General features: G+C 42.7%; 1 protein-coding gene across 2 annotated transcripts; it reads left to right on the forward strand.

Annotated features, from left to right (window-relative positions):
- The first annotated feature begins 798 nt into the window (after positions 1-798).
- prkag2b (protein kinase, AMP-activated, gamma 2 non-catalytic subunit b) lies at positions 799-24,648 on the forward strand. Of its 2 annotated transcripts, XM_086203710.1 has the most exons (17): positions 799-971; positions 1,074-1,166; positions 2,717-2,782; positions 4,676-4,937; positions 13,000-13,226; positions 15,956-16,007; positions 17,084-17,190; positions 18,003-18,084; positions 19,955-20,013; positions 20,101-20,146; positions 20,223-20,277; positions 20,366-20,492; positions 20,629-20,794; positions 20,881-20,918; positions 21,006-21,152; positions 21,234-21,327; positions 23,557-24,648. In XM_086203710.1, the coding sequence occupies exons 2-17, from the start codon at positions 1,083-1,085 to the stop codon at positions 23,586-23,588; spliced, it is 1,644 nt and encodes a 547-aa protein (XP_086059836.1). In that variant the 5' UTR covers positions 799-971; positions 1,074-1,082; the 3' UTR covers positions 23,589-24,648. The 2 variants fall into 2 exon arrangements, with proteins under 2 accessions (XP_086059836.1, XP_086059837.1); XM_086203711.1 differs by lacking the exons at positions 799-971; positions 1,074-1,166; positions 2,717-2,782; positions 4,676-4,937 and adding an exon at positions 7,704-8,377.
- The last annotated feature ends 183 nt before the right edge of the window (positions 24,649-24,831 follow it).

Below are 24,831 nucleotides of genomic sequence, written 5' to 3' on the forward strand. Positions count from 1 at the left end.
CTCATCAAGGTCAATAAGAGAAATGCTACATAACCGAAGATGTACAACCATCATGTATAATATAATTACCGCCATCTGTCATGCCACTATGCTGTCCTTGAGATTCTGAGCACAATCATTACGTGGCCCACATTAAATAGATTTATTAAATGAAAAGGTAAAACCACATTGCATTCATTCTTGCTCGTACATCAAACATCATCTCTGATGGGCAGCGACATCAGCGTGCGTCCAAACTAGCTTCCCGATATGTGGTTTGTTTTTCTTGCCCTCCATTTATGTACCTTTTTAGATTTTGTCAGCATACAAGGAAATACTTTTTGGGGAGGAAGTGAAAAGTTCTTTAGAAAAACAAAATCACAGCCCACTTCCTCAAATGTCTCAACTCTGGATGGAGATAGGACATTTTTTTGTGGTTATAGTGGGAAAAAAAAAATATTGAAAGCCACGAGATACAGCTTCTTCTTTCAAATGAATTAATTCATTCAAAAATATAAACTAACTAAATTGAGGAATCGAGTTATATCTTGTGGCCTTAAAATATTTAGAGAAGGCTTTGTCTTGCAGCTTAAAAATAACTAAATGGATGGAACAAGTTACCTTTATTTATTTATCATATTGTGGCATGTAATTAAAGTTTAGGGGATGTGTGTGTGTGTGTGTGTGTGTGTGTGTGTGTGTGTGTGTGTGTGTGTGTGTGTGTTTGAGAGAGAGAGAGAGAGAGAGAGAGAGAGAGAGAGAGAGCGAGAGAGAGAAATAAATAAATAAACGTTCTTCGGGGGTTGAAGCCTTCTTCCCTCGGAGGCGTACGGGGCTGGGCACATTTCCCCGGGGGAGCAGACTGCGCTGTAACACCTATCAACACCGATGGTTTGAAGTCATTTGTCCGTGCGTGCCCTGCCTCCGCGCGGGGCCGAGCCTACTTCCTGGAGGGTAGGAGGACAGCGCCTCGCCTCACTGTTGTTGTCGTAGTGAGTAGACGAGGGGGCTGCCGACGGGAAGGCGGCTGTGGATGGTTTGTACCCGCTATTCCAGTCTGTAGTTAACACACTTTTCTGCTTCTTCCTTTGAAGAAAAAAAAAATGGGAAGCACGGTGATGGAATCCCGGAAGGACGGTGCAAAGAAAATACCCAAGAAGAGGAGAAGTCTGCGGATTAACATGCCAGTGAGTTGGTGAAGTATCGACTAATTTGGCTTCTTACTGCGACTGTTAGAAAAAAGAGGCTAGTCTCGTTAATTCAGTCTGAAGTGGAAGTTATGAGCCATTTTGTTTGTATCGACGTAGGAGCTCGCACGCGACGTTTGCTTATGATTGACAGCTGTCTGTCCTCAGGTCCTCACGTTGGTAGCTGCCCCAAAAATGTGTCATTATGTTTGTTGGACCTTGTTGAATGGCTCTAATTTGCACAATTTGACATTTAATGAACAGATTTTCTACCTAACAGTGATTTCCTTCTCTCTCCTGCGTTCATAACACAGAAGCGTGTAAAGGAAAGATGTCAGAGGAGCCAAGCTACGCCAAAGCAATGAGTCAGGATTCATTATGGTGTCTATACAGAGCGCCTGTTGTTTATTTAACTTCATTTCAGTAGCCTTTCCTTTTTCTCAATTGCCTCCATTCATCATTCTGGCAATTTGTGTCTGGGCTTGTGTTTTTCTTGACTTCTCAGACCTGTGAAGACATTTCAACTAAATTATATTACTGTACAACCCTGTTTTCTTTTTTTGTTTGTTTGTTTTTAAAGGTCAGAACAACTCCTGAACACTATGAACATATTTTGGTGGCAAGTAATTTGTCTAATTTTGTAATGTGGGTAGCAGCCATGATACTGTAGCTGAAAGGCATGGATTTCATGGATGGCATCCATCACATCAAGCTACACCGTCCCTTTTCCTGCTTAATTGGACATGGATACAGACACCCCCCACACACACAAAACCCACTTCACCTATAGTCTATTATTTAGAGAATTTTATGTGGAATCACTCCTCAAAAGAGCAGCTTTGTCATTTTACTTTTTAATACCACGTGTTTATGCGGTATGTGCGTTACTGGAACTTTAAGTTAGATTTAGTTGAAGCGTTAAGTGTATTTAAAGCATATTTAATCTTGTCTCATAGATAAAGAATCACACAAGTTTCATTTCCATGAACAATGTTATGATGCAAATGTTAAAGTATTGCATGAGGAAAGGCTGATGGAAATGATGAAATTTGGAGAGGAAAAAACACACTTGAGGTGGGGTACGAGTAAATGTTTAAAAGTGGTGATAGAATCCTTGTTTTGGAAGAAAAATTTGCCTGACAGTCAAATGTAAACAAAACAGTTGAAGGTTGAGGAGACACGGCGCCAGCTGTAGGATTAGCGCTCTAAACTGGTGCTAAACAGTCACAGTCATGTTGTTTGGCACGAGTGAAGCGAATGCACAAGACTGAAAAACATCTATCAGTTTTGTATCTTAAGGGACAGAATTGAGATGCTATTGGTTTGGGGGGTTTTGCACACCTCTAGTGGTAAAACACCTTGTTTTTGTGCAGCATGCTAAAAACAGGTGGCGCTTTTAATTTGACCTTTTTTCTTTCAGAGTTCTTGCTTAACCATTTAGCATGCAGTCGCTAAGAAGGCATGCTACCTGTTGTGAAATGACAAATGTGTATTTTTTTTCCTGGAAGGCGGAGTTAACCATTACACTTTGTTTTTCTCTTCTTTTCCAGGACTTTGGTGCATTTACTTCTCCACAGGTGGAGACGAGCGGCTCAATAAAAAGTGGCGCTCAGCTGGTAAAATGTTATTTATTAAATGATTTCTGTCCTGATATCTTATCTTATCCTTGCTTGTCGGAGCATATTTCATGTCTGCGTGTTGTCTTGTTTGTTTGGCGTTCACAAGGCTATTCTCTCCTATTCTCCTCACAAACACACAGTAACAGAGTGCCCACGTGTTCAGGCACAGCAGGATCACATACAGGAAATTGATTTTCTGAAAGAAAGCAGCCTCTTCCTTCTGTCTGCTCTAATTGATTTGAATTGAAATGATCTTTTTTCGACCTCATATTGGCCGGACTACATGTTCTAGTTGTGCGGATCTAGTAAAAGCTGCTATTGTCTTGTTTTTTGAAAGAGATGTTTTATATCCAGACAAACCCCTTATGGCTGGTTCACTTGCCTTAACAACTCTTGCACAATGCCAGAGCGAGAGTTGTTGGCAAACACAGGGCATGGGTGTGTCCTCTGGCTGCCTCAGATTGGTCACAGGATTGGTTTAAACAGAAATGTGTTCATGTAGGAGGGCCAGACTTAAGCAAATACTGTCCTGGAACCTTGTTAAGGAGACTAGACAAAAACAATCCTACTTCTAATCCAGTGTTTGTGTCTGCGTTTATACTGCTATCATTTTGATTATTTCTTGTGGAGCAGCAGTGATATTCTCTGTACATTTATCATGCCACAGCCCAACTTTGGTGGTTAAACTTGTTGTTATAGATATCACCAAGACTGTTACCAAAATACTAATGTTGCATTCTATGGTTTTCTATAAACACAAGCCTCGACCTTCAGATCCTGGTATTTCATAAGGCTTTGCCGTACCAGGAGCCCACAAATGGTTAAAGGTTTGTTGTTGGCACATCCAGAGCAGGCAGCAGTCAGAGATGGGAGGAGGCTCTCTCTCTCTCTCTCTCTCTCTCTCTCTCTCTCTCTCTCTCTCTCTCTCTCTCTCTCTCTCTCTCTCTCTCTCTCTCTCTCTCTCTCTCTCTCTCTCTCTCTCTCTCTCTCTCTCTCTCTCTCTCTCTCTCGCCTTGTTTTGATATCGGTACAGCCAACGGAGGAAGCATTTGTCCATGTGTTTATTGACTTTGCAGAGACAGATGCTTAAACACAGAGAGACATAACGAAAGATACTGTCAGGACTGTTTTACTAGTACTGGAGCTGATTGTCTGGTGACGTCCTCACACTAAAATATAGAAATATAAAATATAGAGCTGCCTACATGATTTACTTCAGCATCAGCACGACTAGCTTTGCACTTCTGTGTTCTATGCGATGATGTTTAATGTCCACGTGTATTTTATACTATAGGAAAGAAATGTTAAAATGTTTCAAGCACATGTAAACCACAGACCAGGACTTTCAACAATGCTAACAATTTTCCTGGGGTCATTCTTGCCCTGCAGTTTGTATACTTGCTAAAACACAGTAGCTAACAGCTAACACCCCACTGACTGAGTGAGTACCAGTAGGTAAGGGTTTCATTTTTCTCCATTTCTCCTCTTGCCTTCCTCCACAATTCTGTGCTAGCGTCTAGCACCTGAAAGCAGCACCACAAGCTGGCAGGAATTTTGTGCCCTGTTGAAATTATATAGGGGTGGAGGATGTTAAGGGGAGGAATGGAAGAGGCACCTCCCTGTTTAATAATGTCAGTGTGACATCAAAGGATGCAGGAACCCCTAATTTGAGATAAAAATGCTGTTCAATTTTGCTTTAAAAAAGGGAAATCAAATATTTTACCTTATAATTTGGTTTACTTTCTGCTTCTGCTGTTTACTGTGGCAAATTAAGGTGCTCCTGATTTTAATGTGATCAAAGATTTTCCCACCAATGTAAACCTCTTCAATCTCTTTCAGTGTTTATACACAACTGCTGCAAAATAAAACTTCATCTTAATTGTTTGTCAGGGAGAACGTCGCATCCGTTCAGCCAGCCCCACCAAAGGAGGATCAGTGAAGAGCCCAGGCAGCGCCCCCCTTCTCCCGTGCCCCCGGTCGGCCCCGGTTCAGGCAAGGTCCAGCTCTAGTTCACCCAAATCTATCTTCCCCTATCCCCCTCATCAAAACTCCCCACCAAAGTCCCCTCGCCGCCTCAGCTTCAGTGGCATCTTCCGCTCCTCATCCAACTCCAACCCTACAAGCATTAAACTCTTCTCCAGAACCCGCAGAGGTAAGCCAAAGCTATTATACCAACCACTTTTGAGTCAAATGACTGAATGTTGCATTTCTGTCTTAATATGTACACCCAGCTTGTTGTTGAGAGAAATCGGAAGAAGTATACATTCCGTCTGGTTACTACAGCTGTATTTGTTTATGTTTTTGCTCCTGTAACGACTGTCGCTGCTCGCCATTTAACTGAAGAATCAAATCCTGAATAAACAAATCCAATATCACTGGCGAGCGGAGAGGTGTGGTTGAGGAATAGTTTTGGGATGAGCGTGCTACATTTGGCAGATACCTCTAGCTGCAGTGAGGAACTGACTGTCTAATGTGATCGAACTGCAGGGCAAAAGAGTTAAATCTCATAACACAGTTGATTGCTAATCGTGTTTCATACAAGAGGAGGACACTCGTGAAGGATGAGGTTGTAACATCACAAATGTTTTGGGGGTTTTCTACTCCGTGTACGATCTACCTTACTGGCTTTGTGAGTTTTCGGTAGCTAATGGATAAAACATGACTTGCTGCTTTTTTTTTTTTTTTTTGGCATTATATTTTCATGTAAACAGGGAAAATAAAAGCTGTTTCCTGATGGTGGAAAATCCACAGCTTGATTTTGTGATTCCCTGGTCGAACAGATGATCACTTGAGTGGAGACAGATGTTCCTTCATTATCCTCTTTATTAATTTCATCAACTTGCTCCATGAAAAGGAGATGGTCTGCTTTGTTTACTACCAGAATCAACAGAATTGTTTTTTTGTTTTTTCATGCATGGAGCTGTGCGCTGCAATGCTGACATGTTAGTTTGCGTTACAGGTTTGGCATTCCACTGGAGGGAGCGCCACCAAAGCACATTGTCCATATCACTATCAGAAGTTATTATTGAATAACTGTAGTCCTGGATTACCAGATGAAGTGAAATGATCTGCACCAGTCTGAATCAGGGTGTGTTTTATGGAGAACACGCCTTAGAAGAACATCTTCTAGTCCCGTCTCTCCTTTGCAATTGGTTGATGGGAACAAAACCAAAAGCAGCCTGTTTTGCACAGAAACAGTCCTGCTGGATCACACAGCACAAAGATGAGTCATGTGTTTTTCACTTGTGCGTCTGCCCATTATTCTCTGTTTCCCTAGCAGAGGGTCAGTTTGGCAGTGACTTGTGGAATGGCTCTGTCAGGGCCAGACCTCAAGAGTCGGCATGCCCACTTTCTTCTGGAGGTTGTTATTGATGTTAACCAAACTAAAACATACTACGGCCTTCTGGTGCCAGCTGCTCACGATTACTAATGTCTGCTGTGGCTTTAGTCAAAACATCCTCTGTGTTGGTTCGCTGATAGAAGCAGCAACAGGAGTTTTCCATCGAATACCATACAGTAACAGTTCCTATTTTTATTCTTATTTTGTCATACACATCTTAGCTGTTTTTATAGGTCAACGTATGCTGGGACATCGTGCTGTGTGTTTTTGTAGATGCCCAATATTGACCACCAGGGTGTGCTGACAGCATCTTGATTCAAGATTCACACTCGTGTTTATAAAGCTGACATTGTTGTATAACCTCTACATTATTATTTTCACCCTTTTAGCTCTTGGAGGTATTTTTATTCTGTAATTCTGAGGATCTGATTTTGTTTTTATAACAAATGAACGTCAGACATGGATTGGTTTTTTTCCAGACACATTTATACGCAAACCTTCTAAAAATAATACCAGAGTTCTTCTCATTTACATCTTTCAAAATATGTTTTTTCCCATTGCCTGGACAGTGTCAGTCTCCCGCTGCTGAAGGCAACTTGAATGCTTTCATAGCCTTATCTGGAAGTGACTAGACTCCGAGGTTCCTCACACAACCATGCTGACCCCCCCCCCCCCCCCTTGCTCTGTTGCTACAGCGTCCTGTATGTTGTCAGTAAATAAAAAAGATCTTGGCATTTTTGACTCTCCAAAAACGCAAATTGCAGTCCTTTCAAGGGCAGGGGGATGGTTTTTGGAGAATGGGGGGCTCAGCTGGGAGGGTGAAATTAAATTACAGACATATGCAAGCAAATTAATAACATCGGTCTAAATCCCCTCTTCAACATTCAGTACAAATCACTGTAAATTAAATTTAGCTGGGTCATGAAGACTATGACAGGATGTTTCAGGTGACTGATCTCGTCACTGATCCCCCCCAAAAAATCATATCGGTCAGTGAGCTGGGGGAACAGAACAGTTGCATAACATGTTAATTGAGATCTGTGCTGGTCAGGTTGTAACTAGTGTGAACACAAAGTCCTGAGTGGGCCATCTGTTAGGGGATCGGGGTGGTGAGCAGTATTGAATGGAAGCTTCTGCTGATCAGCTGACAGAACATGGGATGTCCCATGCTGCTGTCATCTGATTTGGGGGGTGGGGGGTGGGGCTCAGTGGTCTTAAATGTCAGACGCCCAAAAGTTATTGACAGCTGACTGTACAAATGAGCTGCAGGAGGCCCAGCTGAAAGCCGTCATGTTTGCAGTCTCTTTTATTGGCTGCAAATTCAGGAGGAGTTTTTGTCTCAGAAGAGGCTGAAACCGCGTGATCCTGAATGTATTTTTTGCATCCTGTGAATACTGAGGAAGAGATGTGGCTGTGCTGAATTTACTCTGGAAAAAGGAGGGCCTGGAAGGGGGGGGGGGGGGGCGGGGAGATATGCAGCCTGAGCCAATCGTCAACGTTTCCTACATCGACTGGCCTCCTTTTACAGGCTGTCGACACGCGTGCTATATTAAAGAGACACCACCCACAGCTGCACCTGACAATTTACAGCTCTGCCACTGCTGCTGAAAAGGGAAAACAGCTCTCCTGTCCCAGTTGTTACATGCATCGCTTGCGAGAGGAACCTCAAGCTTTGTGGATTTTATTGTTTCAAGTACATCAGGTAACACATAGGGCTGCTGACTCTGTGTCCCTGGAGGATTCCTTTCATTCCTGGATATGCAGACCTACCCTGTGACCGCTGACTTGCAGCCATTGTTTTCTGTTAATAGCTTATAACAAGAAAGAAGAAGAGGAACGTTCGCCTTTGCAGAATACCACAGTTTCCCTCTGTCCTGCAGAGTTCACAGGCAGTTAAAAGACCAGCACATATATTTTTTCCTCTGTTTATTGAAGGTGACCATTTTTCTCCTTCAAGCCAAAAAAAGAAATTATCAATACCCAGACCAGCTTTAAAGTTGGATCTACTTTTCAAATTACTGTCTCTGCAGCTTCACTCATCCCAGAAGCCAACAGTGACTCTCACTGAGGACACTTCTTGAGTAGGTTTTTATTCCCCTGGCGTAATGCGGATGGTCATGGTCAAATTTAGTTTTGAACCAGCAACCCGCTGCACTCCATGAAGAGGTTTGGAAGCCTTAGGAGGAGCAAGAAACGCAAGCAGCAAGATGGGCTAGGAGGGAGCCATCGGTCTGAGGCGGCATGTCTGTGCGGTAATGTGCTTAGCTCTTTGCCTCCTCTGTTAGGCTTCCTTATCATAAAACTGACAGACTGACTTCCTCCAGTAATCCATAAATCTTGCATTATAACGTTTGCATCTATATATTTTATGCTGTATCATTCACACTGCACGTCAGGATGCTGCACAAGTATTCTTAACATTATACTCAACAATTATTATCATGAATAGGTTTATTTTTGATGTAAGCCTGTTCACTGCATAAGTAGGGGGTCCGTGTCTGGTTGCACAAACACATAGAAGGTGACAGAAAAAAACTCCAGAGTGGTATAACTTTATGAGGGGTTAATGTAGGGCAAGAGTTTCGCCATCATTTTTCCGTATTCCAATTCGTGGATGTGTTAATCACACCACCAACAGCAAGCTCTAGTAAGCATAGTAATCTTATAGCCACATTACCTGATATAGTGTCCCACATTCAGTCACCTCCTCAGAATAGCTGCGCCATTTTAGAAAATCTTATCAAAGTTGACGAAGTATTTTCAACTCGGTGCAGTCGGGACATGTTTGGTTGCATTTTTGCAGGCACGAATCACATCATCTCATCTCCACTGTGGAGTGATGGAGAAGGTCCATATTAAACAAGGTGAGCTTGCTGGCTCGAGGCAGCTACTGTTTGGGATAAGTCAAGCAGTTTAACACAGACTAATGATTTAGAGTCAGCCTGACCTCCTTGTGAGTAGACGGGAGGAGCAGGCCGGGGGTCGTCTTGACGACGTAAATCTGTATATGCGGCTGAGTTCATGGTCCTTGTGTAACAATGTGTTGACACCTCAGCTCAAACCTCTCATGTGGTCCAAAGACTCCACACACACTATGGAAGTTACGAATGATATTAATAATATTTCTCTCTCTATGCACCCTTGACACCTACATGATTGCAGTAGTGGACAGTTAGACGTCACATCAGAAACACTAAAGATATCAACTGCTCTTGTATTTCGCTTAAAAAAACTGGTGCCCTGTTGCCAACTGGGGTCACTGACTGACTGCCATATCACCTATTGCACCACACCCTCCACACCAGTTCAAACCAGTTCAAACCAGTACACCTTTACAAACATTCACAGGTAGTATTCATCATATTTCTTGGTAAGAGCGAGGATGAAGATCTCATTACATCTTGGGGGGGCATAGGCTTTCCTCATGAGCATTTCCTGGCGGGGACACAGTAAATTACCTGCTGTAATAAATATTGATTAAATTGTAGGTCACTGCTTTACATATTTATACTCTGCAAAGGCAGCACAGGTACAACATCTTGAGTTTATTTATATTCATGCTGTCAAAATTTACATAATAAAAAATAATAACCTGTAAGCCTGGATTTACAAGTATTTACATCACACAAATACATGTTGTACCATGGAGGAAAACAGTAACTGTGCAACACCTGAGCTTTAATATAATGTAAAATCAGAATTTGAGGTTTAACTTGACAGCCTGCGAACAACTTCCTACATAGGCTGCCTGGCTTTCTACAACTGTGTTATCTGAGCTCAGATCCCCTGGCTCTGTCCCTCTGAGCATTGCTGCCTTCCAATGATCGTACTGTTGCACTCTACTCTTGGCACTGCGGTGGCTCGCTTAGTTAGCAGTGCTGCCTTACAGACAGAAGGTTTTGGGTTTGTCCTGGCTGTCCTTGGAGAGTTCTCCCCATGGCTGCAAGGGTGTCCTCCTGGGGCAGAAAGATCTGGAGTTCGTCTCTGTATGCTCACTGCTCCGTTAGAGGATGGGAGAAAAGCCCAGGGCCATTTCTGACATCTGTGACAGTAAAGATTTCTTCTAATGCGTAGTCATAAATCATGGGGGTGAGTTGATTTCCCCCTAATAACCAAAACAAGCCATTGCAACTCCCCATATATTTAATAAAAAGTTAAAATTGTGGCAAGAATATACTTGTTTAGCCTGTAGTGGCTCCTCCTTTGTTCTGACTCACTCAGCAAGGCTTGTGCCACCGCCACTGCCGCCGCTGCCTGGTTCTCGTCCCCTGCCCGCATCTCAATTTTTTTTCAGCAATTTAGACAAAAAAGTGCACAAATAACAGTCGAGTAACGTGATGTAATCTATCTAATAAATAATTTACATGATCGTAAACTCTAAACAGTGCCAGAATGTAGAAATACAAATCCAAACCCAATGCCCTGGTGCTAGTTTTGTCCAAACAGCACTAACTGAGCAGAGAGAGGCATGTAATCCACCCCGTTGAGAAGCTGACATGAAAATATTTGGCATATTTTCTTGAAAATATATCAATTTTCAGCATAGGTGCAGATAAAGTTTCTTTCCCATGCAGTCTGGCCTCAGGTTGCTTGATTCTGTGCTGTTCAGCTGAACCAGTGGCACGTTTAAGTGTGTGAAGTTTGTTAAGCTAAACTTCTTACAGCAAGTTCTCCATTTCCTGTTTCCTGGGTGGTGCCTAGCTGAGGAGCGGGTTCCGAGCCCCACTGTTATCTCCTGCTGTGGAATGTGCCACAACAGCATGGCTAAATTAAGAAGGCTACATGGCGGAAGCAGAGCGCTCCAAAGAGGGCTGGTGCATGCCAACTAAATGTCAAGAGATAGTGTGGACCAACAAAATGTTCACCTAGCACACAGGACCGAGTTATGAAGAATGTTATTCAATCTGACTGTATTTTATTCTTGAAAATCGTTAATGTGGTACAGAAGCCCTGATGATAATGAAGGCAGTAACTGACCGTAGTCTGGAATTGATGTTTAACTTAAAAGCATCTTTTTACACCCATTTGTTCACATTTAGATGCTTAAAATCTTTACTCGTTCCAAACCACGAGTCAAGTTGAATCATTCACTGAAACTGAGCCTGGTGTTTTAATGCCGGCGGTCGAGTCCTCATCTGACATTTACTCTTGGCTTTACTTCATGCAGGAACACTTTGCCAGTCGCCATGCTTTGATATGTTGACATGATAAAAATCAACTGGAAGTGTCACGGTGGAGGCCGGGTAATGTGAACCATTCTGAGGACATCATTCATGTCACAGCTGGTCTCAGAAATATGTTGGCGGGATGGATCACGGCGTTAGTGTCACATGTCCCTGCGTAAGGTTGTGACGCCTACCGCAAAAGAGTATGTGAGGGCTGTCATGTGACCGACACCTTCAACCTGACACCGCTGGAGGACGAGCTGTGTCACAGACAGCTGACTGCTAAAGGTGCAGTGTTGCTCATGGTGTTGTGATTGAGGAGAGATGGCAGGTGATTCACAGGGCCTCTTTTTCCTGGTGAAATCATTTTGTATTTTTAGGAATTTTTCAGAAATACACTTAGCACAGGAGTATTATTGAGGTCTAAATCAGAATAATTAAACCCCAGAATCACCCCATTATTGATAACCATTTTTCTTCTGTGCCAATATTTGTCTGTTTTTCATCAAACTGTAAAAGCCTATTTGCCATCATCATCATAATGGCAATATTATCATCATATTCCATCACATAATTTACAGTTTCATAGTTGTCCACAGTTTATATTCAAGACCAATGGAAAATATTAAGGAGAACCTAAAAACTTGAAGGGCCCCAGCCTGTTTTTTTTCAATGATTACACAACTCTTCTATCTGTTGTACATTTAATATGCAAAGAAATGCAGCAATGCACCAACAAAGGCAGAGAAGAGCACAAGCTAGCAAACACAGAGGAAAACATTTGATTTCATACACTTAGAAAAAATATAACCGTGTTGTGTTTGCTGGAGATTTTTTTAACTGCCTCAGCAGATAATTTGATAAAAAGTGTCACTGTTAATCTCAGATCTTTACTAAGCAATATCAGTTAAATAGTGAACTGCTTCGGTATTGAAAGACCATTTGTTATTCAATCGCTGAGAAATAATTCTGTATGTTGCGGTTTATCTTTAATGTTTTAAAACTGCATCAAACAGAAAAATGCCAACACGCTGAAGCTAAAGACTGAAAACGGAGAAAGTTATGGCGGGTTTTGGTAAATTGTTTTGTGTTTTCGTGCTATGAAACTGTTATTGGGTGTGAAAATCTCAAGGAGGAGAACACGAACACCCGCGACTTGTAATTCAATTTTTATTTATTACCATTTTTAACAGTGCCAGCTGTAGTACTAACCATTATTCAACTTGGCTTTAGGCAGTAAGAAGTTGAGCTGTTTAAATCTTTTAAGTTGTATTTTGGGTTTTTGGTGTTTGGAAGATGTAAAATGGTGGTTGTCAGACGAAACCAGCACACCCTGAAGTAACAGGTTAATGCTCTGACCATGAATTACAACACCTCATCTCCACGGTCCTCTCTGTTAAAGACATAAAATCAAAGAAAATTAAAGTCCAAAGTTGACATGCTGCTAATTGTATGTTGAGTTGTGTAGCTGCGTCTGTAATGGCGGTTTACCCACTTCATCCTCGTCTGTCAGCAGCTGAGCTTAGGCTTTATCTCGGATGTGCATTCCTTCTCTGTTATAGCATGTGACAGCATTGATGGTATCTGCAGCCCTCACGATAGTAGTACCTTAGTCTTCCCAGCTAAAGCCTGTCAGTGATATCCATCCACTCTGAGGGAATCACAAGTTAAATTGCTGAATCTATTCTGGACCTTTTCTCTCCCTGTAGCCTCTGGACTCTCCACCCCACCTACGACTCCGACACAGGCATCCAGCCAGCCTGTGTTCACCCAGGAGGCCCAGCAGAGCGGCCCCAGCCCCGAACGCCTGGAGTGGCGCTCCCGCTCCCGCTCCGTGTCCTCACCTCCGGACACAGGACAGCTCTTCAGCCTTCACTCCTCTAAGCCCCCAATCTCTTCCTCGTGCCCCGTGGCACCACAGTCTACCTCGCAACAAGTGAGTTACTCAGCAAGAATCTCACCGACCCTATGAAAGGGTGGAGGGGGTGGGGGACTTTATCGCTGCTAAAAATCACTTCACTTGTGATCTCTCAGCTCTAAGTTAATGGGACCAAAAGTCACACTTGAGCTTTGTTTTGCAGTTCCTGGCATAAATTTGGTGTGAAAATTAGCATCTCGAGGCTCTGCAGTGACAGTGCACCATTTGTAGCCTCCTGAAGAGGAGAGATTTCACATCCCAGTTATAAAACTAGTGAAAAGTAGTTCAAAGGTCATCGCTCAGGTTTTTAGCTGGAGGAGAGGCTTCACGAGTATCGACTGGAGCTCATGAATCACATACATGAGTGAAGGCTAAGTAATTCCACTGCTGGCAGAATATTGATTTAAGAATATGACTAAACATGAGCATGAAGATGCTTTTATTCACAGCTAAATAAGACTGCGAAACATTTAAAGTTGTAGTTTGAATGTTTCTACACTAGAAGGTGTAAGAAGGAGCCCTGCTTATATTTCTCACTTGAGACTTGCGTTATCCCAACATGTTCAAAAATCAGTCATTTTCTTAAAGGTGTGTTTATTTCATGTGTTCACCTGTCAACAATGATCCCGCCCCCCCCCCCCCCCCCAGTTGCTACAAGAACATTAAACACACTCAAAGTTATGTTTACTGGGATTGTTTTGACCACAGATAACAGCACTGGGCCACATGACATTTAAGCCAAGTTCACCATCAGCAGTTAAAGTTTATCGCTGTAGTGTAGCAGCTCAGTTGTTAAATCGCAGAACTTTTCTCAGTAGTTCGTAGCGTAACGTTTGTCATGTACCTGTAACGGTTGCTTTTAACAGCTCCACAGAGCTCAATAATAAATAGATGATCTGAAATTTATTGTAAAAATCCCACTGGCTTTTGATGGAGGGAACCTGCGCTGCTGCTGATTTTCTGGTGGGTCCCTGCAGCCTAATTGACATCCTCATCAAACCATCTTTTCTCAGAAATGCATCTAAAATACTTTTCACACCCATTAATAAGAATCAGTTAATACACTGGTAATATGATTTATGCTGCTTACTTTTGCAACTGCATCACATCCACAAAACTAATTTTCCCAAGTGTGTACTCAGTGAAATCTATTGAATTCAAGTACTGATACTTGAGCATGATGTGTGTGTGTGTGTGTGTGTGTGTGTGTGTGTGTGTGTGTGTGTGTGTGTGTGTGTGTGTGTTGAACAAACATCCACAAGATTGTGTTTGCTCTATTTGCCCGGAGTAGAAGGTGTAAATATTGTTTCAGTATTGAAGCTGTATCTCAAAGAGCATTAACTAAGCACCGAGCGGCTTCACAGTCGTCCGGCACAGCAAAACCAGCTGAGAACTAGTTGAGTGTTTTGTCCCGAGGCTTTTGACTTATTAAAGATTCTCCGCATCTCGCTGCCAGTCTCAGTTGGGATATCCAACAGCTAGTGAGGAATTACTTTACAACACTCCGTCTCAATTTAATGAATAATTATCTGAGGGTCAGCCTTGACCCGTCTGCTATAAATGATGTTGAATCGGAGCCAGAGCGTGAAGATCAATATTTCATCCCCAACCTTGTAGATATTATCACCCAAGGACTGGTGATTGTGATGGAGGAGCAGTGAGTCACTTGGTCTGGTCTGCCCTCTCCCTCCATCACACAGAAGAATCCTCTGATGTTGATGTTTACTTTTAGCCAATCCAATTTTAAAAGCAATAAATGTAGTGGATCATATATCTGCTGCTTCTCTTAGCTGTAAAAGCGAAGCAGGCTTTGGGCCTGGTGTGCTGCAGGGAGAGATTTATGAAGGTGCTAGAGTGGTTCTTGGCCAGAGAAGCGCTGTGTCACCATTGCAGGATGACACTGGGGACTGTAGAGCATCCCAGAGCAGGTGTTCACACCACCTCACACTGCTGCAGAGGCTTGTTGTGAATAAACCTGCAAATTATCAAGAAAGGAAAAAAAAACCCTGAGTGCACAAATCTCTCAGCATGACGCAGCATATTTCCTGCTGGGAACTGGCCCACCTTATGAGATCCTTCACCATTTGCATATCACCATGACCTACGCAGTTGTTTTAGGGACGAGCCCAGTTCGGCCAGTAAATTACTTCTGATATGCAAGGCATCCCCAGCTTCTTGCTGCTAAGCAACGCGAGGGATTTCCTAATATGGTGAAGTCCACAGGTTGCTCTGCATGAAGGGGCGTGTCCAGAGCAGCAGGGGCGCTTCTTCCTGCCTCTCCTCCACACTCTGCGTGTTTGCTGCGCTCACTGTGGCATAATTACCATGAATCAAGCTGATTTATTGCAAAAGGAGTAATCCTCTCACGCCCGTTGAGTCGCTGCCGGAGCAGCGTGCTGACGTTGGTCCTTGCCCCCCAATGCAGCAAATAGATCAGGACTGTTCCACTCTGGGCTGGAAGGGGTGCGTGTGGTCGTTAGTAATGAGCCTCTAAAGTTGCAGCTTCACAGCTCAAGGATTTCAGCGTTGTGTGTTAGCCGACAGGGAGGAGCTGTGTGTGCATGACGTTGCTTGTTGTGGTGCGTTTTTACGCACTGGTGGCAGGCCGCCGGGGACGCTGGGTAAACGTCGCGTCGTCCTGCTGCTCTCTCACAATTTACAGCAAAGTTTACTCGGGCGCTGCCGTGTGTTGTTGTGGAGGTCTGCTGCGCTCCTCACCGCAACTTCTGCCCCTTTCTCTCTTCCAGGTCTGCGGTTTATTCGAAGGCATGCTGGAGAAACTTGAACTAGATGATGATGGTAAGTGTCCGTGTAATCCAGGCGTGCTGTGATGGAAAGTTGACTTGGTAATCCGTCGCCAGTGTAAGAGGACATTTAAACCAGACGACAAATAGCACAGTTATGTGCGTTATACTCGCGGCGCGCCGCATACCGCCACCTGTTCAGGGTGTCCGGATCCAGCGTTCCCGGTTGAGCCGAATGGTTTCCCTCCACAGGCTGGAGACCAGTTTGTGACATCAGTCCAGTGATTGTTTTAATAATAATCTGATGGATGGAGCATTTAGATTTAGATTGCCTGCCATCTTGCTTTTTAATGACGATAAACGAAACCTTTTGTGCATTTTTCTTTGAAGAGAAACCCTCATAGACTGTAAAATGGACTCATTGTGTGAACAAAAGTTATTGAAAGAAATTTCAACGGCCAGATTGTCAGCACTTTTTATTATTTTAATATTTATTTCTTCACTGGAAGAAGTATTTTTTTCCCAAATAAAAAAAAAACGTACTTTTGTCAGTCAAGTAATCAGTTAAACCGCTCATAGTTTTAATACATGGAAATCATTTCTGAAAAATTCAAACTGCACTTATATTGATTTAGACAAACAATTGATAGTTTTACAGTAAACTTTCAGCAAATGTTTGAGTTGATTAATGAATATTGATTTTTTTCGGTATTAAAAGAGTCTTCAATCTGCATCCATACTGATTTCGATCATTTGAGACTGTTTTTTTTTTAATTTTTTAAAATTTTTACAGTGATTTCTATCAACTTTACATTTCAGGACTTGAAACAATGCAAATGCTTTATCCTACTTCCAGATAAATGATTCAAGATTCAATCAATGTTTCCACACATGTGGAAAGAATCTTGCCGCTGTAGGGGATCTTTTAAGTACCTTGCAGCCTTTTTTCCCCTCCATAGTTTTTAGAGGCTCATTATCAATAAGATGGAGCAGTAAAGTGGAAGTAAGTGGTCCAGACCTGTAATGGCTGTTTAGGATTCGAGTGTGTGTTGTTTCCAAGCTTTCATTACTATTCCCGGTGAAATCCCTGCCACTTCCTCCCCAAGTGTTTTCCTGCTGTTACCTTTACAGCTGCTGAACCTGAGAGTGATATTTACATGCGCTTTATGAAATCCCATAAGTGCTATGACATCGTCCCTACAAGTTCCAAGCTGGTTGTGTTCGACACAGCACTCCAGGTGAGTAGTCATCATTGTCCTCCTCTCTCTTTCTCTCTCTCTCTCTCTCTCTCTCTTTCTCTCTCTCTCTCTCTCTTTCTCTCTCTCTCTCTCTCTCTTTCTCTCTCTCTGTCTGTCTGTCTCTCTCTCTTTCTCTCTCTCTGTCTGTCTGTCTGTCTCTCTCTCTGTCTGTCTGTCTCTCTCTCTGTGTCTGTCTCTCTGTGTCTGTGTCTCTCTGTGTCTCTCTGTGTCTGTGTCTCTCTGTCTGTCTCTCTCTGTGTCTCTCTGTGTCTGTCTGTCTGTCTGTCTGTCTCTCTCTCTCTCTGTCTCTCTCTCTCTAATGGTCAAGGATAAGCAGTGCAGTTGCAGATAATGTGACAAAGTCATGGTCTTTCATTAGCATTGTATGAAGGGCGCTTGCTCTGAGAGACCACTCTAAGTACAAGTTAATGTTCAACAGAGGAAGTAGAACTATTTTTGCCTCGGAGGAGTTTTTGTGGGATGGTTGTTGAAAACGAGATGAAAGTATCATAAAGCTGTTAAACAGTAATCTCTGGAGGTCTTTGATGTGTAGATCTTCAACCACTAAAACCCCAGAAATCTTATCTACAAGAAGGGAAACGCTAAAAGCAGACCAGTTGAACTTCATCAAACCTGACAGAGGGGTTCCCTGCTTTTGGGAATGCCGGAATTTTAAAAAAATGTTAAAGGGTGAATTTCATGGGTAATAATAATGTCTTTTTCAGAAAAATAAGCGCTGATATAATATTCAGATTAGGAATTCTCTAATCTAACAAAATCCTTCACTTTTATCCCCAACTGCTGTCTGCCAGGTTAAGAAAGCCTTCTTTGCCTTGGTAGCCAATGGTGTGCGAGCAGCTCCGCTGTGGGACACAGAGAAGCAGAGCTTTGTTGGTAAGGAGCTACTCCCTATCTAGTCCTCCATGTGGTGAGTTCACTGCCTGAATTTATGCCGACAATAATTGTCCACTACATGTTTGAAAATATCCTGCAGTGCATCAGGAAAATGAATGTACTGATGGTCCCTAACTAAACACCATATACCATCATGCACTGTACTGAACCGGATCTTCACCTGAAAAGCAGAAACACTGATGCGTGATGGTATTTCCTCAGTTTTATTAAATTGAATATCTCTGATGGAGTTAAGTTCTCACGTATGATGACAGGCACGAGAAAATCCATGACCTGAAGCAAATAGTAATGTTTGGTACGAGTAGAGCAGCGCATCACAGCACTGAAGTACTTGTCTGAGTTATTCTAGTGTAATTTGTTTATTGTTGTTGTTAGAAAAATGCATGTCTGTATAAAGTATGTGAAGTATGGAAGGGAGGATTGATTGATTGATTGCAGGCAGGTGGCAGTGTTCAAATCCCTGAATAAGACGCTGACATGTGAATGGCGTTTTCTTACAATCTTGACCTGAATAAAGTCGTAGTTGGAGTTACAAATAATGAAAATAAAGCACATGGATGTTCAGATCCTCGTCACACTGTTACGGTGAGCTGTAGACCTGTTTACACTTGGATCCCATTATGAAAACCTACCAGAATTTTAGCAGCAATTTCTTCAACACGTACGACAGTCAAACTGCTTTATGACGCAAGTTCCAACGATTGTTACAAACTCAAGAAAACGCTCCAAATTTACCAACCAGTTGCCAGTGCCTGTGCATCCGAAGCTTGGAAACAAGAATAGGGATGGAATATTATTTAAGAAACACATATTAATGTAAATACTGTCTTATTGACTTTGACAACAGTGGAACTCGACAGACGAGAGACAGTCCAGCCCTAGATCAAACATGTAAGAATATCAACTGCAGAGGATTCAGCCTTCTTGTTACCGCTTTTATGATCACAATGATATTGCACACAAAATAGAGAGCGACAATGTGTCTCTGCAAATAAACAGAAATAGCAGCGTTATGGGTCTGTATGGTACGTGTAGACGGGGTGCGACATAACGACGCGTCACATTAACACCGAGACAAGACAGAAATAAACAAAAACACAGTGAGTGCAGCTGCAGACCTCGAGCCCACCACCGGAAATGTTCTTTACAGTAACATCAAAGGTGGATTTATTGCTGTTAACTTACATCCGTGGCTGAAATCTTCATTACATTTTATTTTATTAGCAGCTGTTCGATTTAGGTTTGGACTGTTGCAACCAGCCCAGATCGTCTCTAGAGGAAAGCGTTTATAATGATGCATGTCTTCATTTGTCTCCTTCACGTCCGTAAGCGTTGAACATCTTCTCATGTGGTCGACACATCTCTGCTTCACAGTTAGTCAGAGTGATTATTTGTTTCATAATCGCTGCTAATGGAGAGGGAGGATGTGCTGGTGTGCCACTGTCAAATGAATACAGAAGAATTACTGCAGCTTGGTTCTGTCTGGTGGAGCATGACGTTCTATTGAGCAGAAGTCTTTAGAAGTGTCATAAACCATTAAACACAGCAACAGCTCCTCGCCATCGACCGTCTGACTGCAGACATCTGTAGTCCGACTGGGTCAGAAACAACCGAACTGCCTTTATTGTGTCTTTTTTTGTTTTCCTCTCATATCGAGTTTATTCCAAGTCCGCCTGATAAATAATGGATGTGAAGTCAGTGTAGGGATAAAGCAGAGGGGAAGTGAGTGATGCGTAGTTGGAGCCACGCCCTTGCTAGCTCTGTCTCCTCTAACCAGTTGCACAATGCCTGCAGCCACAGCTCTGTTTTCTATATAGACTGAATGTTTTAATGGCTGTTTTTATTGCAGGGATGCTGACAATCACAGATTTCATCATCATACTACACAGATACTACAAGTCACCACTGGTTGGTCCACTGGAAATGTTTAGATTTGCCCCGTTGAAGGTTGTTTTTGTTTTTTCAGACCAAACTCCTTTTCTTGCTGCATTTCAGGTGCAAATATATGAACTAGAGGAACATAAGCTTGAGACGTGGAGAGGTTAGCATCATCTTTTTACAGTTGTCGCATGAATTACTTGTGACTCAGACACTAAAACATCCTCTTTGCTTGATAGAGGTTTATCTTCAAGCAACATTCAAACCTCTTGTCAGCATATCACCTGATGCAAGGTAAAGTGACTCAAAATGTTTTTGTTATTACAATACTTGCGCCGCTCATCATCACTGGTCGTGGTGTGTGTCTGTGTGTGTGTTGCAGCCTGTTCGATGCAGTGTACACCCTCATCAAAAACAAAATTCACCGCCTGCCTGTCATCGACCCCGTCACGGGGAATGCACTTTATATTCTCACACACAAGAGGATCCTCAAGTTCCTCCAGCTGTTTGTGAGTCAACACTGTTCATGTATTAGTGGAATTTAAGAGATTAGAGATCTTCTGAAGTGTCCCACTCTCCTTTGCTGCCCCCTGGTGGTGGTTAAGGGATTGTGTCGATGGTGACGTCTCATTTGCTCTCCTACAGATGTGTGAAATGCCAAAGCCAGCGTTCATGAAGCAGACTCTCGGGGAGTTGGGTATCGGCACGTACCATGACATAGCTTTCATCCGCCCGGACACGCCCATCATCAAAGCGCTCAACATCTTTGTGGAGAGAAGAGTGTCTGCTCTGCCTGTGGTGGATGAGTCGGGTACCATTACACACTTCTGTATTAAAGCTAAATCTGTTTGAATGTGGATGACTTTACTCTCAGGAGCTCTTTGTGTTCTCTTACAGGCAAAGTTGTAGACATTTACTCCAAGTTTGACGTGATTGTGAGTTGAATATCTTCTGTTTCTGTAGATTGAAGTGCGGTGGGGTTGATCGTTTGACCAAGTGTGTGTGTGTGTGTTTGTTTTTAGAACTTAGCTGCTGAGAAAACCTACAACAACCTGGACATCACAGTCACTCAGGCTCTGAAGCATCGCTCTCAGTACTTCGAGGGGGTCATGAAGTGCCATAAAGTAGAAACGATGGAGACTATTGTGGAACGAATAGTCAAAGCTGAAGTGAGATTTTTGCCTCATGTATCCATGTAAAATGTCCACATCTCTTCAAAGTGTCCTGACTCCCACCTGTGTATAAATTAGGTGCATCGGTTGGTGGTGGTGGACGAGTGCTCCAGCATCGAGGGCATCGTCTCCCTGTCGGACATTCTCCAGGCTCTGGTGCTCAGCCCAGCAGGTATAGATGCTCAGCATTGCTAACCCCACATCCTCTCTGTCCTGGACCCTGAGCTCTCCCCACCCCACCCTCTAACCCTGTCCCAGGTAGGAAGCACACATGCTGTGCTCCCAGCTGGCTGCTGCCTGTAGTCGGCTGTACGGAGGCACGGTGGCGCCAGACAGCCTGTTTGAGTGCCAGTGTGCTGTGGAGTGTGACCTCTCATTAGTGCATTGTGGCTATGAAGCTGTTGCATCGTTTGAGTAAATTCCTCCCTGTGGACTGATGGACAATGTCAAAAATTCCCTCCCAAGTTTGTTCTGAGCATGTTAGGAGAAAGTAGGTGGGAGACTTAGTAACTTGCATTCTCAGTTGTGTGGTTTTGCTAAATTGCTGACCTCAAAAGGAGAGGAAATGCTTGGAATGAGAAAGAGCTGGCTTAGCAAGTTTTACGGATGTCGACTGTTTTAGGTTTTTGTTTCAAACATAACTTTTGCTGTGTAAATATCCACACTAGTCCAGCATTTTTGGAAACACTGCTGGTACATTTTTTGTTTAAAAACTGGGATTGTGTTGAAGCCTGGATGTGCAGAATGGATGACACCCACATTTGCTTCCTGATTGGATCATTATCAGTCCCTGAATCATCAAAACCGTCTTTACTGAAGAAAACACTGTTCAGCCTCTATTGATGAGCCTGGACCAGCGCCGGTTCATCCAACACTACATTAATCTGTACTGATTCAGTCACCAACATTACAGTGTAAGTGATGCAACATCTGTATATCGACTCCTATCAATATCTACCTCTAATGTGCACCTTTACTTTGAAATTCCCATGGCACATCTGTTTTTCCTCCTGACTGTTAGTGCCATGTTTTCAAGAGCTCGTGAATAAATTGTAAATGTGAATATCATCACATATGAATCCCATTTTACTACTGTTGCAGACGTAGTGGTATCAGCAAATATGGTAGTGTTAGTGATATTGTTTCATCATGATGAAACTTGCATGGTGAAGTACAGGTGCAGTCTTTACTAGCTGCTGTCATGGGTCAGTCCCTCTGCGCACAGGAGGCCTTTCATTTATACCGTGATAGTGTAGTGAAGTGTTTTCTGACATGTTCCCATCGACAGAGCTCCAGTTGTCTGGTTTGAATCTGAAGTTCCAGTCATGTCAGATCCTGCTGACATGGATGCAGCTTCTCATGCTGTCAGCAGGATCTACTGTGATGGGTTTAGTCCAAGGCAAATATAACAGATTCTCTCATAATTTGAGTGAGTCAGACACTGCTTTGTTTATATCGTTACTTCTACTTGCACATAAACCCAACCAGGGTGAACGGAACTGCTGCAGCTTCTCTCTGTTTAACTCAGTCCAATGGAGCAATCACTCAGGAAGTTGTGCAAAATAAAGTTCTGAAACCTTGCTAGTAACACTGGTTTCAGCCGTTTCATAGCACATGGTAGCATGATTCACGAGATGTTTAATGACCTATGTAGTGATTGATGGAGAGAACCTGCTGTGGTGTTTGCTCAAGCACGGATGAGGTTTTGTTGCACACCGTCATACATGATGAGCAGCATGTCAATGATCTCCACTTGTCCTTTAAAGGAACCATTTCTTTCTGCTTATTGTCCATCCTCCTCAGAGCCAGACAACAGGATGGACACCTTGTCCTCCTCCATGCTGACGCGGAGAGACCAGCTGACTGCTAGTTAGCTCAGCGCAATGAATGGGAAGTGTTAGTATACCTTTGTTAAAATTCATCAAGGTTCAGGATCTAATCATCCTTTCTTACATAGACAGCGATGACACTTGTAATTGTCAACCAATGTTTTATTTTGTCGGAGGTGCTGCATCAAATCACTGCGCCAAGTCATGAAAGTAGTTCCGGTTATGTTTCTGATTCTAAAATCATAGCCTGTTGTCATTTTAAATTTTTATTTTTAATTGTTTTTGCTGGCAAAGATAATTTTGGAGAAAAGCATTTTTGATGAGTTTTCCCAGAAGTGTGCTAACACTTCCCATCTACTATCATTCATTGTGCTAAACTAACCAGCAGTCAACTGGTCTCTGCTCCCTGATGTTCACACGCAGGAGAGACGAGTATCTGTCTTGTCTGGTTCTGGAGAGGATGGACAATAAGTGTATTTCCCCAAAGGTTGCTGTTCTCTGGGACAGCCCCCTGTCCAGTGCACCCATCTTTTCCCAGTTATAGCCTAACTTGTCCGTTTTCTTCTCTTCAGATGCCTCTAAGGAGGAAAACCTGCTGGAGTGAGAACCTCAAGTGGAGTCTTGTTGGGAGTAAATCAACGGAAAAGGTTGAGGAGGAGGAGAAGTGTGCGGGGCTGAGCTCAGCCCGTCTGACTGTTCAGAGACGCCTGTAACGGATGCACTAGAGACTCGCAAACCAAAGAGCTAGACAGCTGAGTGACGTGGAGTTCCTCTACTGAGGATCGGCTCCCTGAATTGATTTTTGTCTTTGTTTGAACACTGATCGGTTGAATCCACATCCAGAAAACTGTACATAAACACAGACTCATAGACGCAGATGTGTTACGGTCACCTGCCGGGGGAGAGGCAGGGACAGTTGAGACGGGTTCTGATCAGTTAAACTTTAGTGTTTCATCCTGCTGTCATTCAGTTTAGCTGCAGGAAGGTGACAATCACTGATGGACCATCATCTTCTCTTCACATACTGTTGTTAAGTAACTGTGGATCAGGGTAGACAGCTGGCCCGCCCACACACAGTCAGGATTAGTGCCGTTTGACTTTAATTGCCCATCGAATGAGTGCAAGTAGTTGGAGTTTTTAAAAAGATATTATGTCCAATTCAAAACAGATTTGTTTATTTTGGTTGCATTTTCTGTGACTAAGAGTTTAAAACTTCACATCAGACATGTCAAAGGAACATGCCGACAGCAAATCAATGTTCAGAGCTAAGAGTTTTTATGTCTCATTTTACAAAAATCAAAAACAACTTACATTCACTCTCTGTGTACGACATTTGACGCTCACAAACATGCCGAACAACTCAACGGGACTCATCTCCACCTCGGACTGTAAATAGGATCGTTTTTTTGGGAAACGTGTCGCAGAAAGCTTTATTTTTATGAATGTGTCAACATGTTTAAAGAGACTGCAGTTTTATTGTAACTTTTTTGTAAATATATTGTGGCAATATGTCCAGTTCAGAGAGAGAATTTGTATCGGATCGACATGTACTGTAAATGTGCAAGCATGAGAAACTACACTTCAGCAGTATGAATGTTCTTTGCTTTCCTTTTTTTCTATTTTTCTGCCTACAGAAAAATAAACAAGACACTGAATGTACTTTAAAGCCACACTTGTACTGTTATTACTGTGTCGACTCATATTGCTGTTACTATTATTAACTAACAGGCACACAGCTGTCTTACGACATACAAGTTAATGATTGCATTATTGAAGACATATGTAAGACGTATGTCATTGAACTGTGCAAATTTAACAATTTATAGAATTAACAGGAATATATACAA

The sequence above is a fragment of the Aulostomus chinensis genome, chromosome 5 (assembly GCF_037954235.1).
Source record: "Aulostomus chinensis isolate RoL2024-O1b breed Wild chromosome 5, RoL_Achi_v1.0, whole genome shotgun sequence".
Classification (NCBI taxonomy): domain Eukaryota; kingdom Metazoa; phylum Chordata; class Actinopteri; order Syngnathiformes; family Aulostomidae; genus Aulostomus; species Aulostomus chinensis.

Excerpts from the sequence above, each read along its gene's own strand:
- prkag2b (XM_086203710.1), top strand. The coding sequence starts at position 1,083 with ATGGGAAGCACGGTGATGGAATCCCGGAAGGACGGTGCAAAGAAAATA. Across the intron at positions 20,014-20,100 it reads GATACTACAAGTCACCACTG|GTGCAAATATATGAACTAGA; the intron begins GTTGGTCCACTG and ends GCTGCATTTCAG. Across the intron at positions 21,328-23,556 it reads TCTGGTGCTCAGCCCAGCAG|ATGCCTCTAAGGAGGAAAAC; the intron begins GTATAGATGCTC and ends TCTTCTCTTCAG.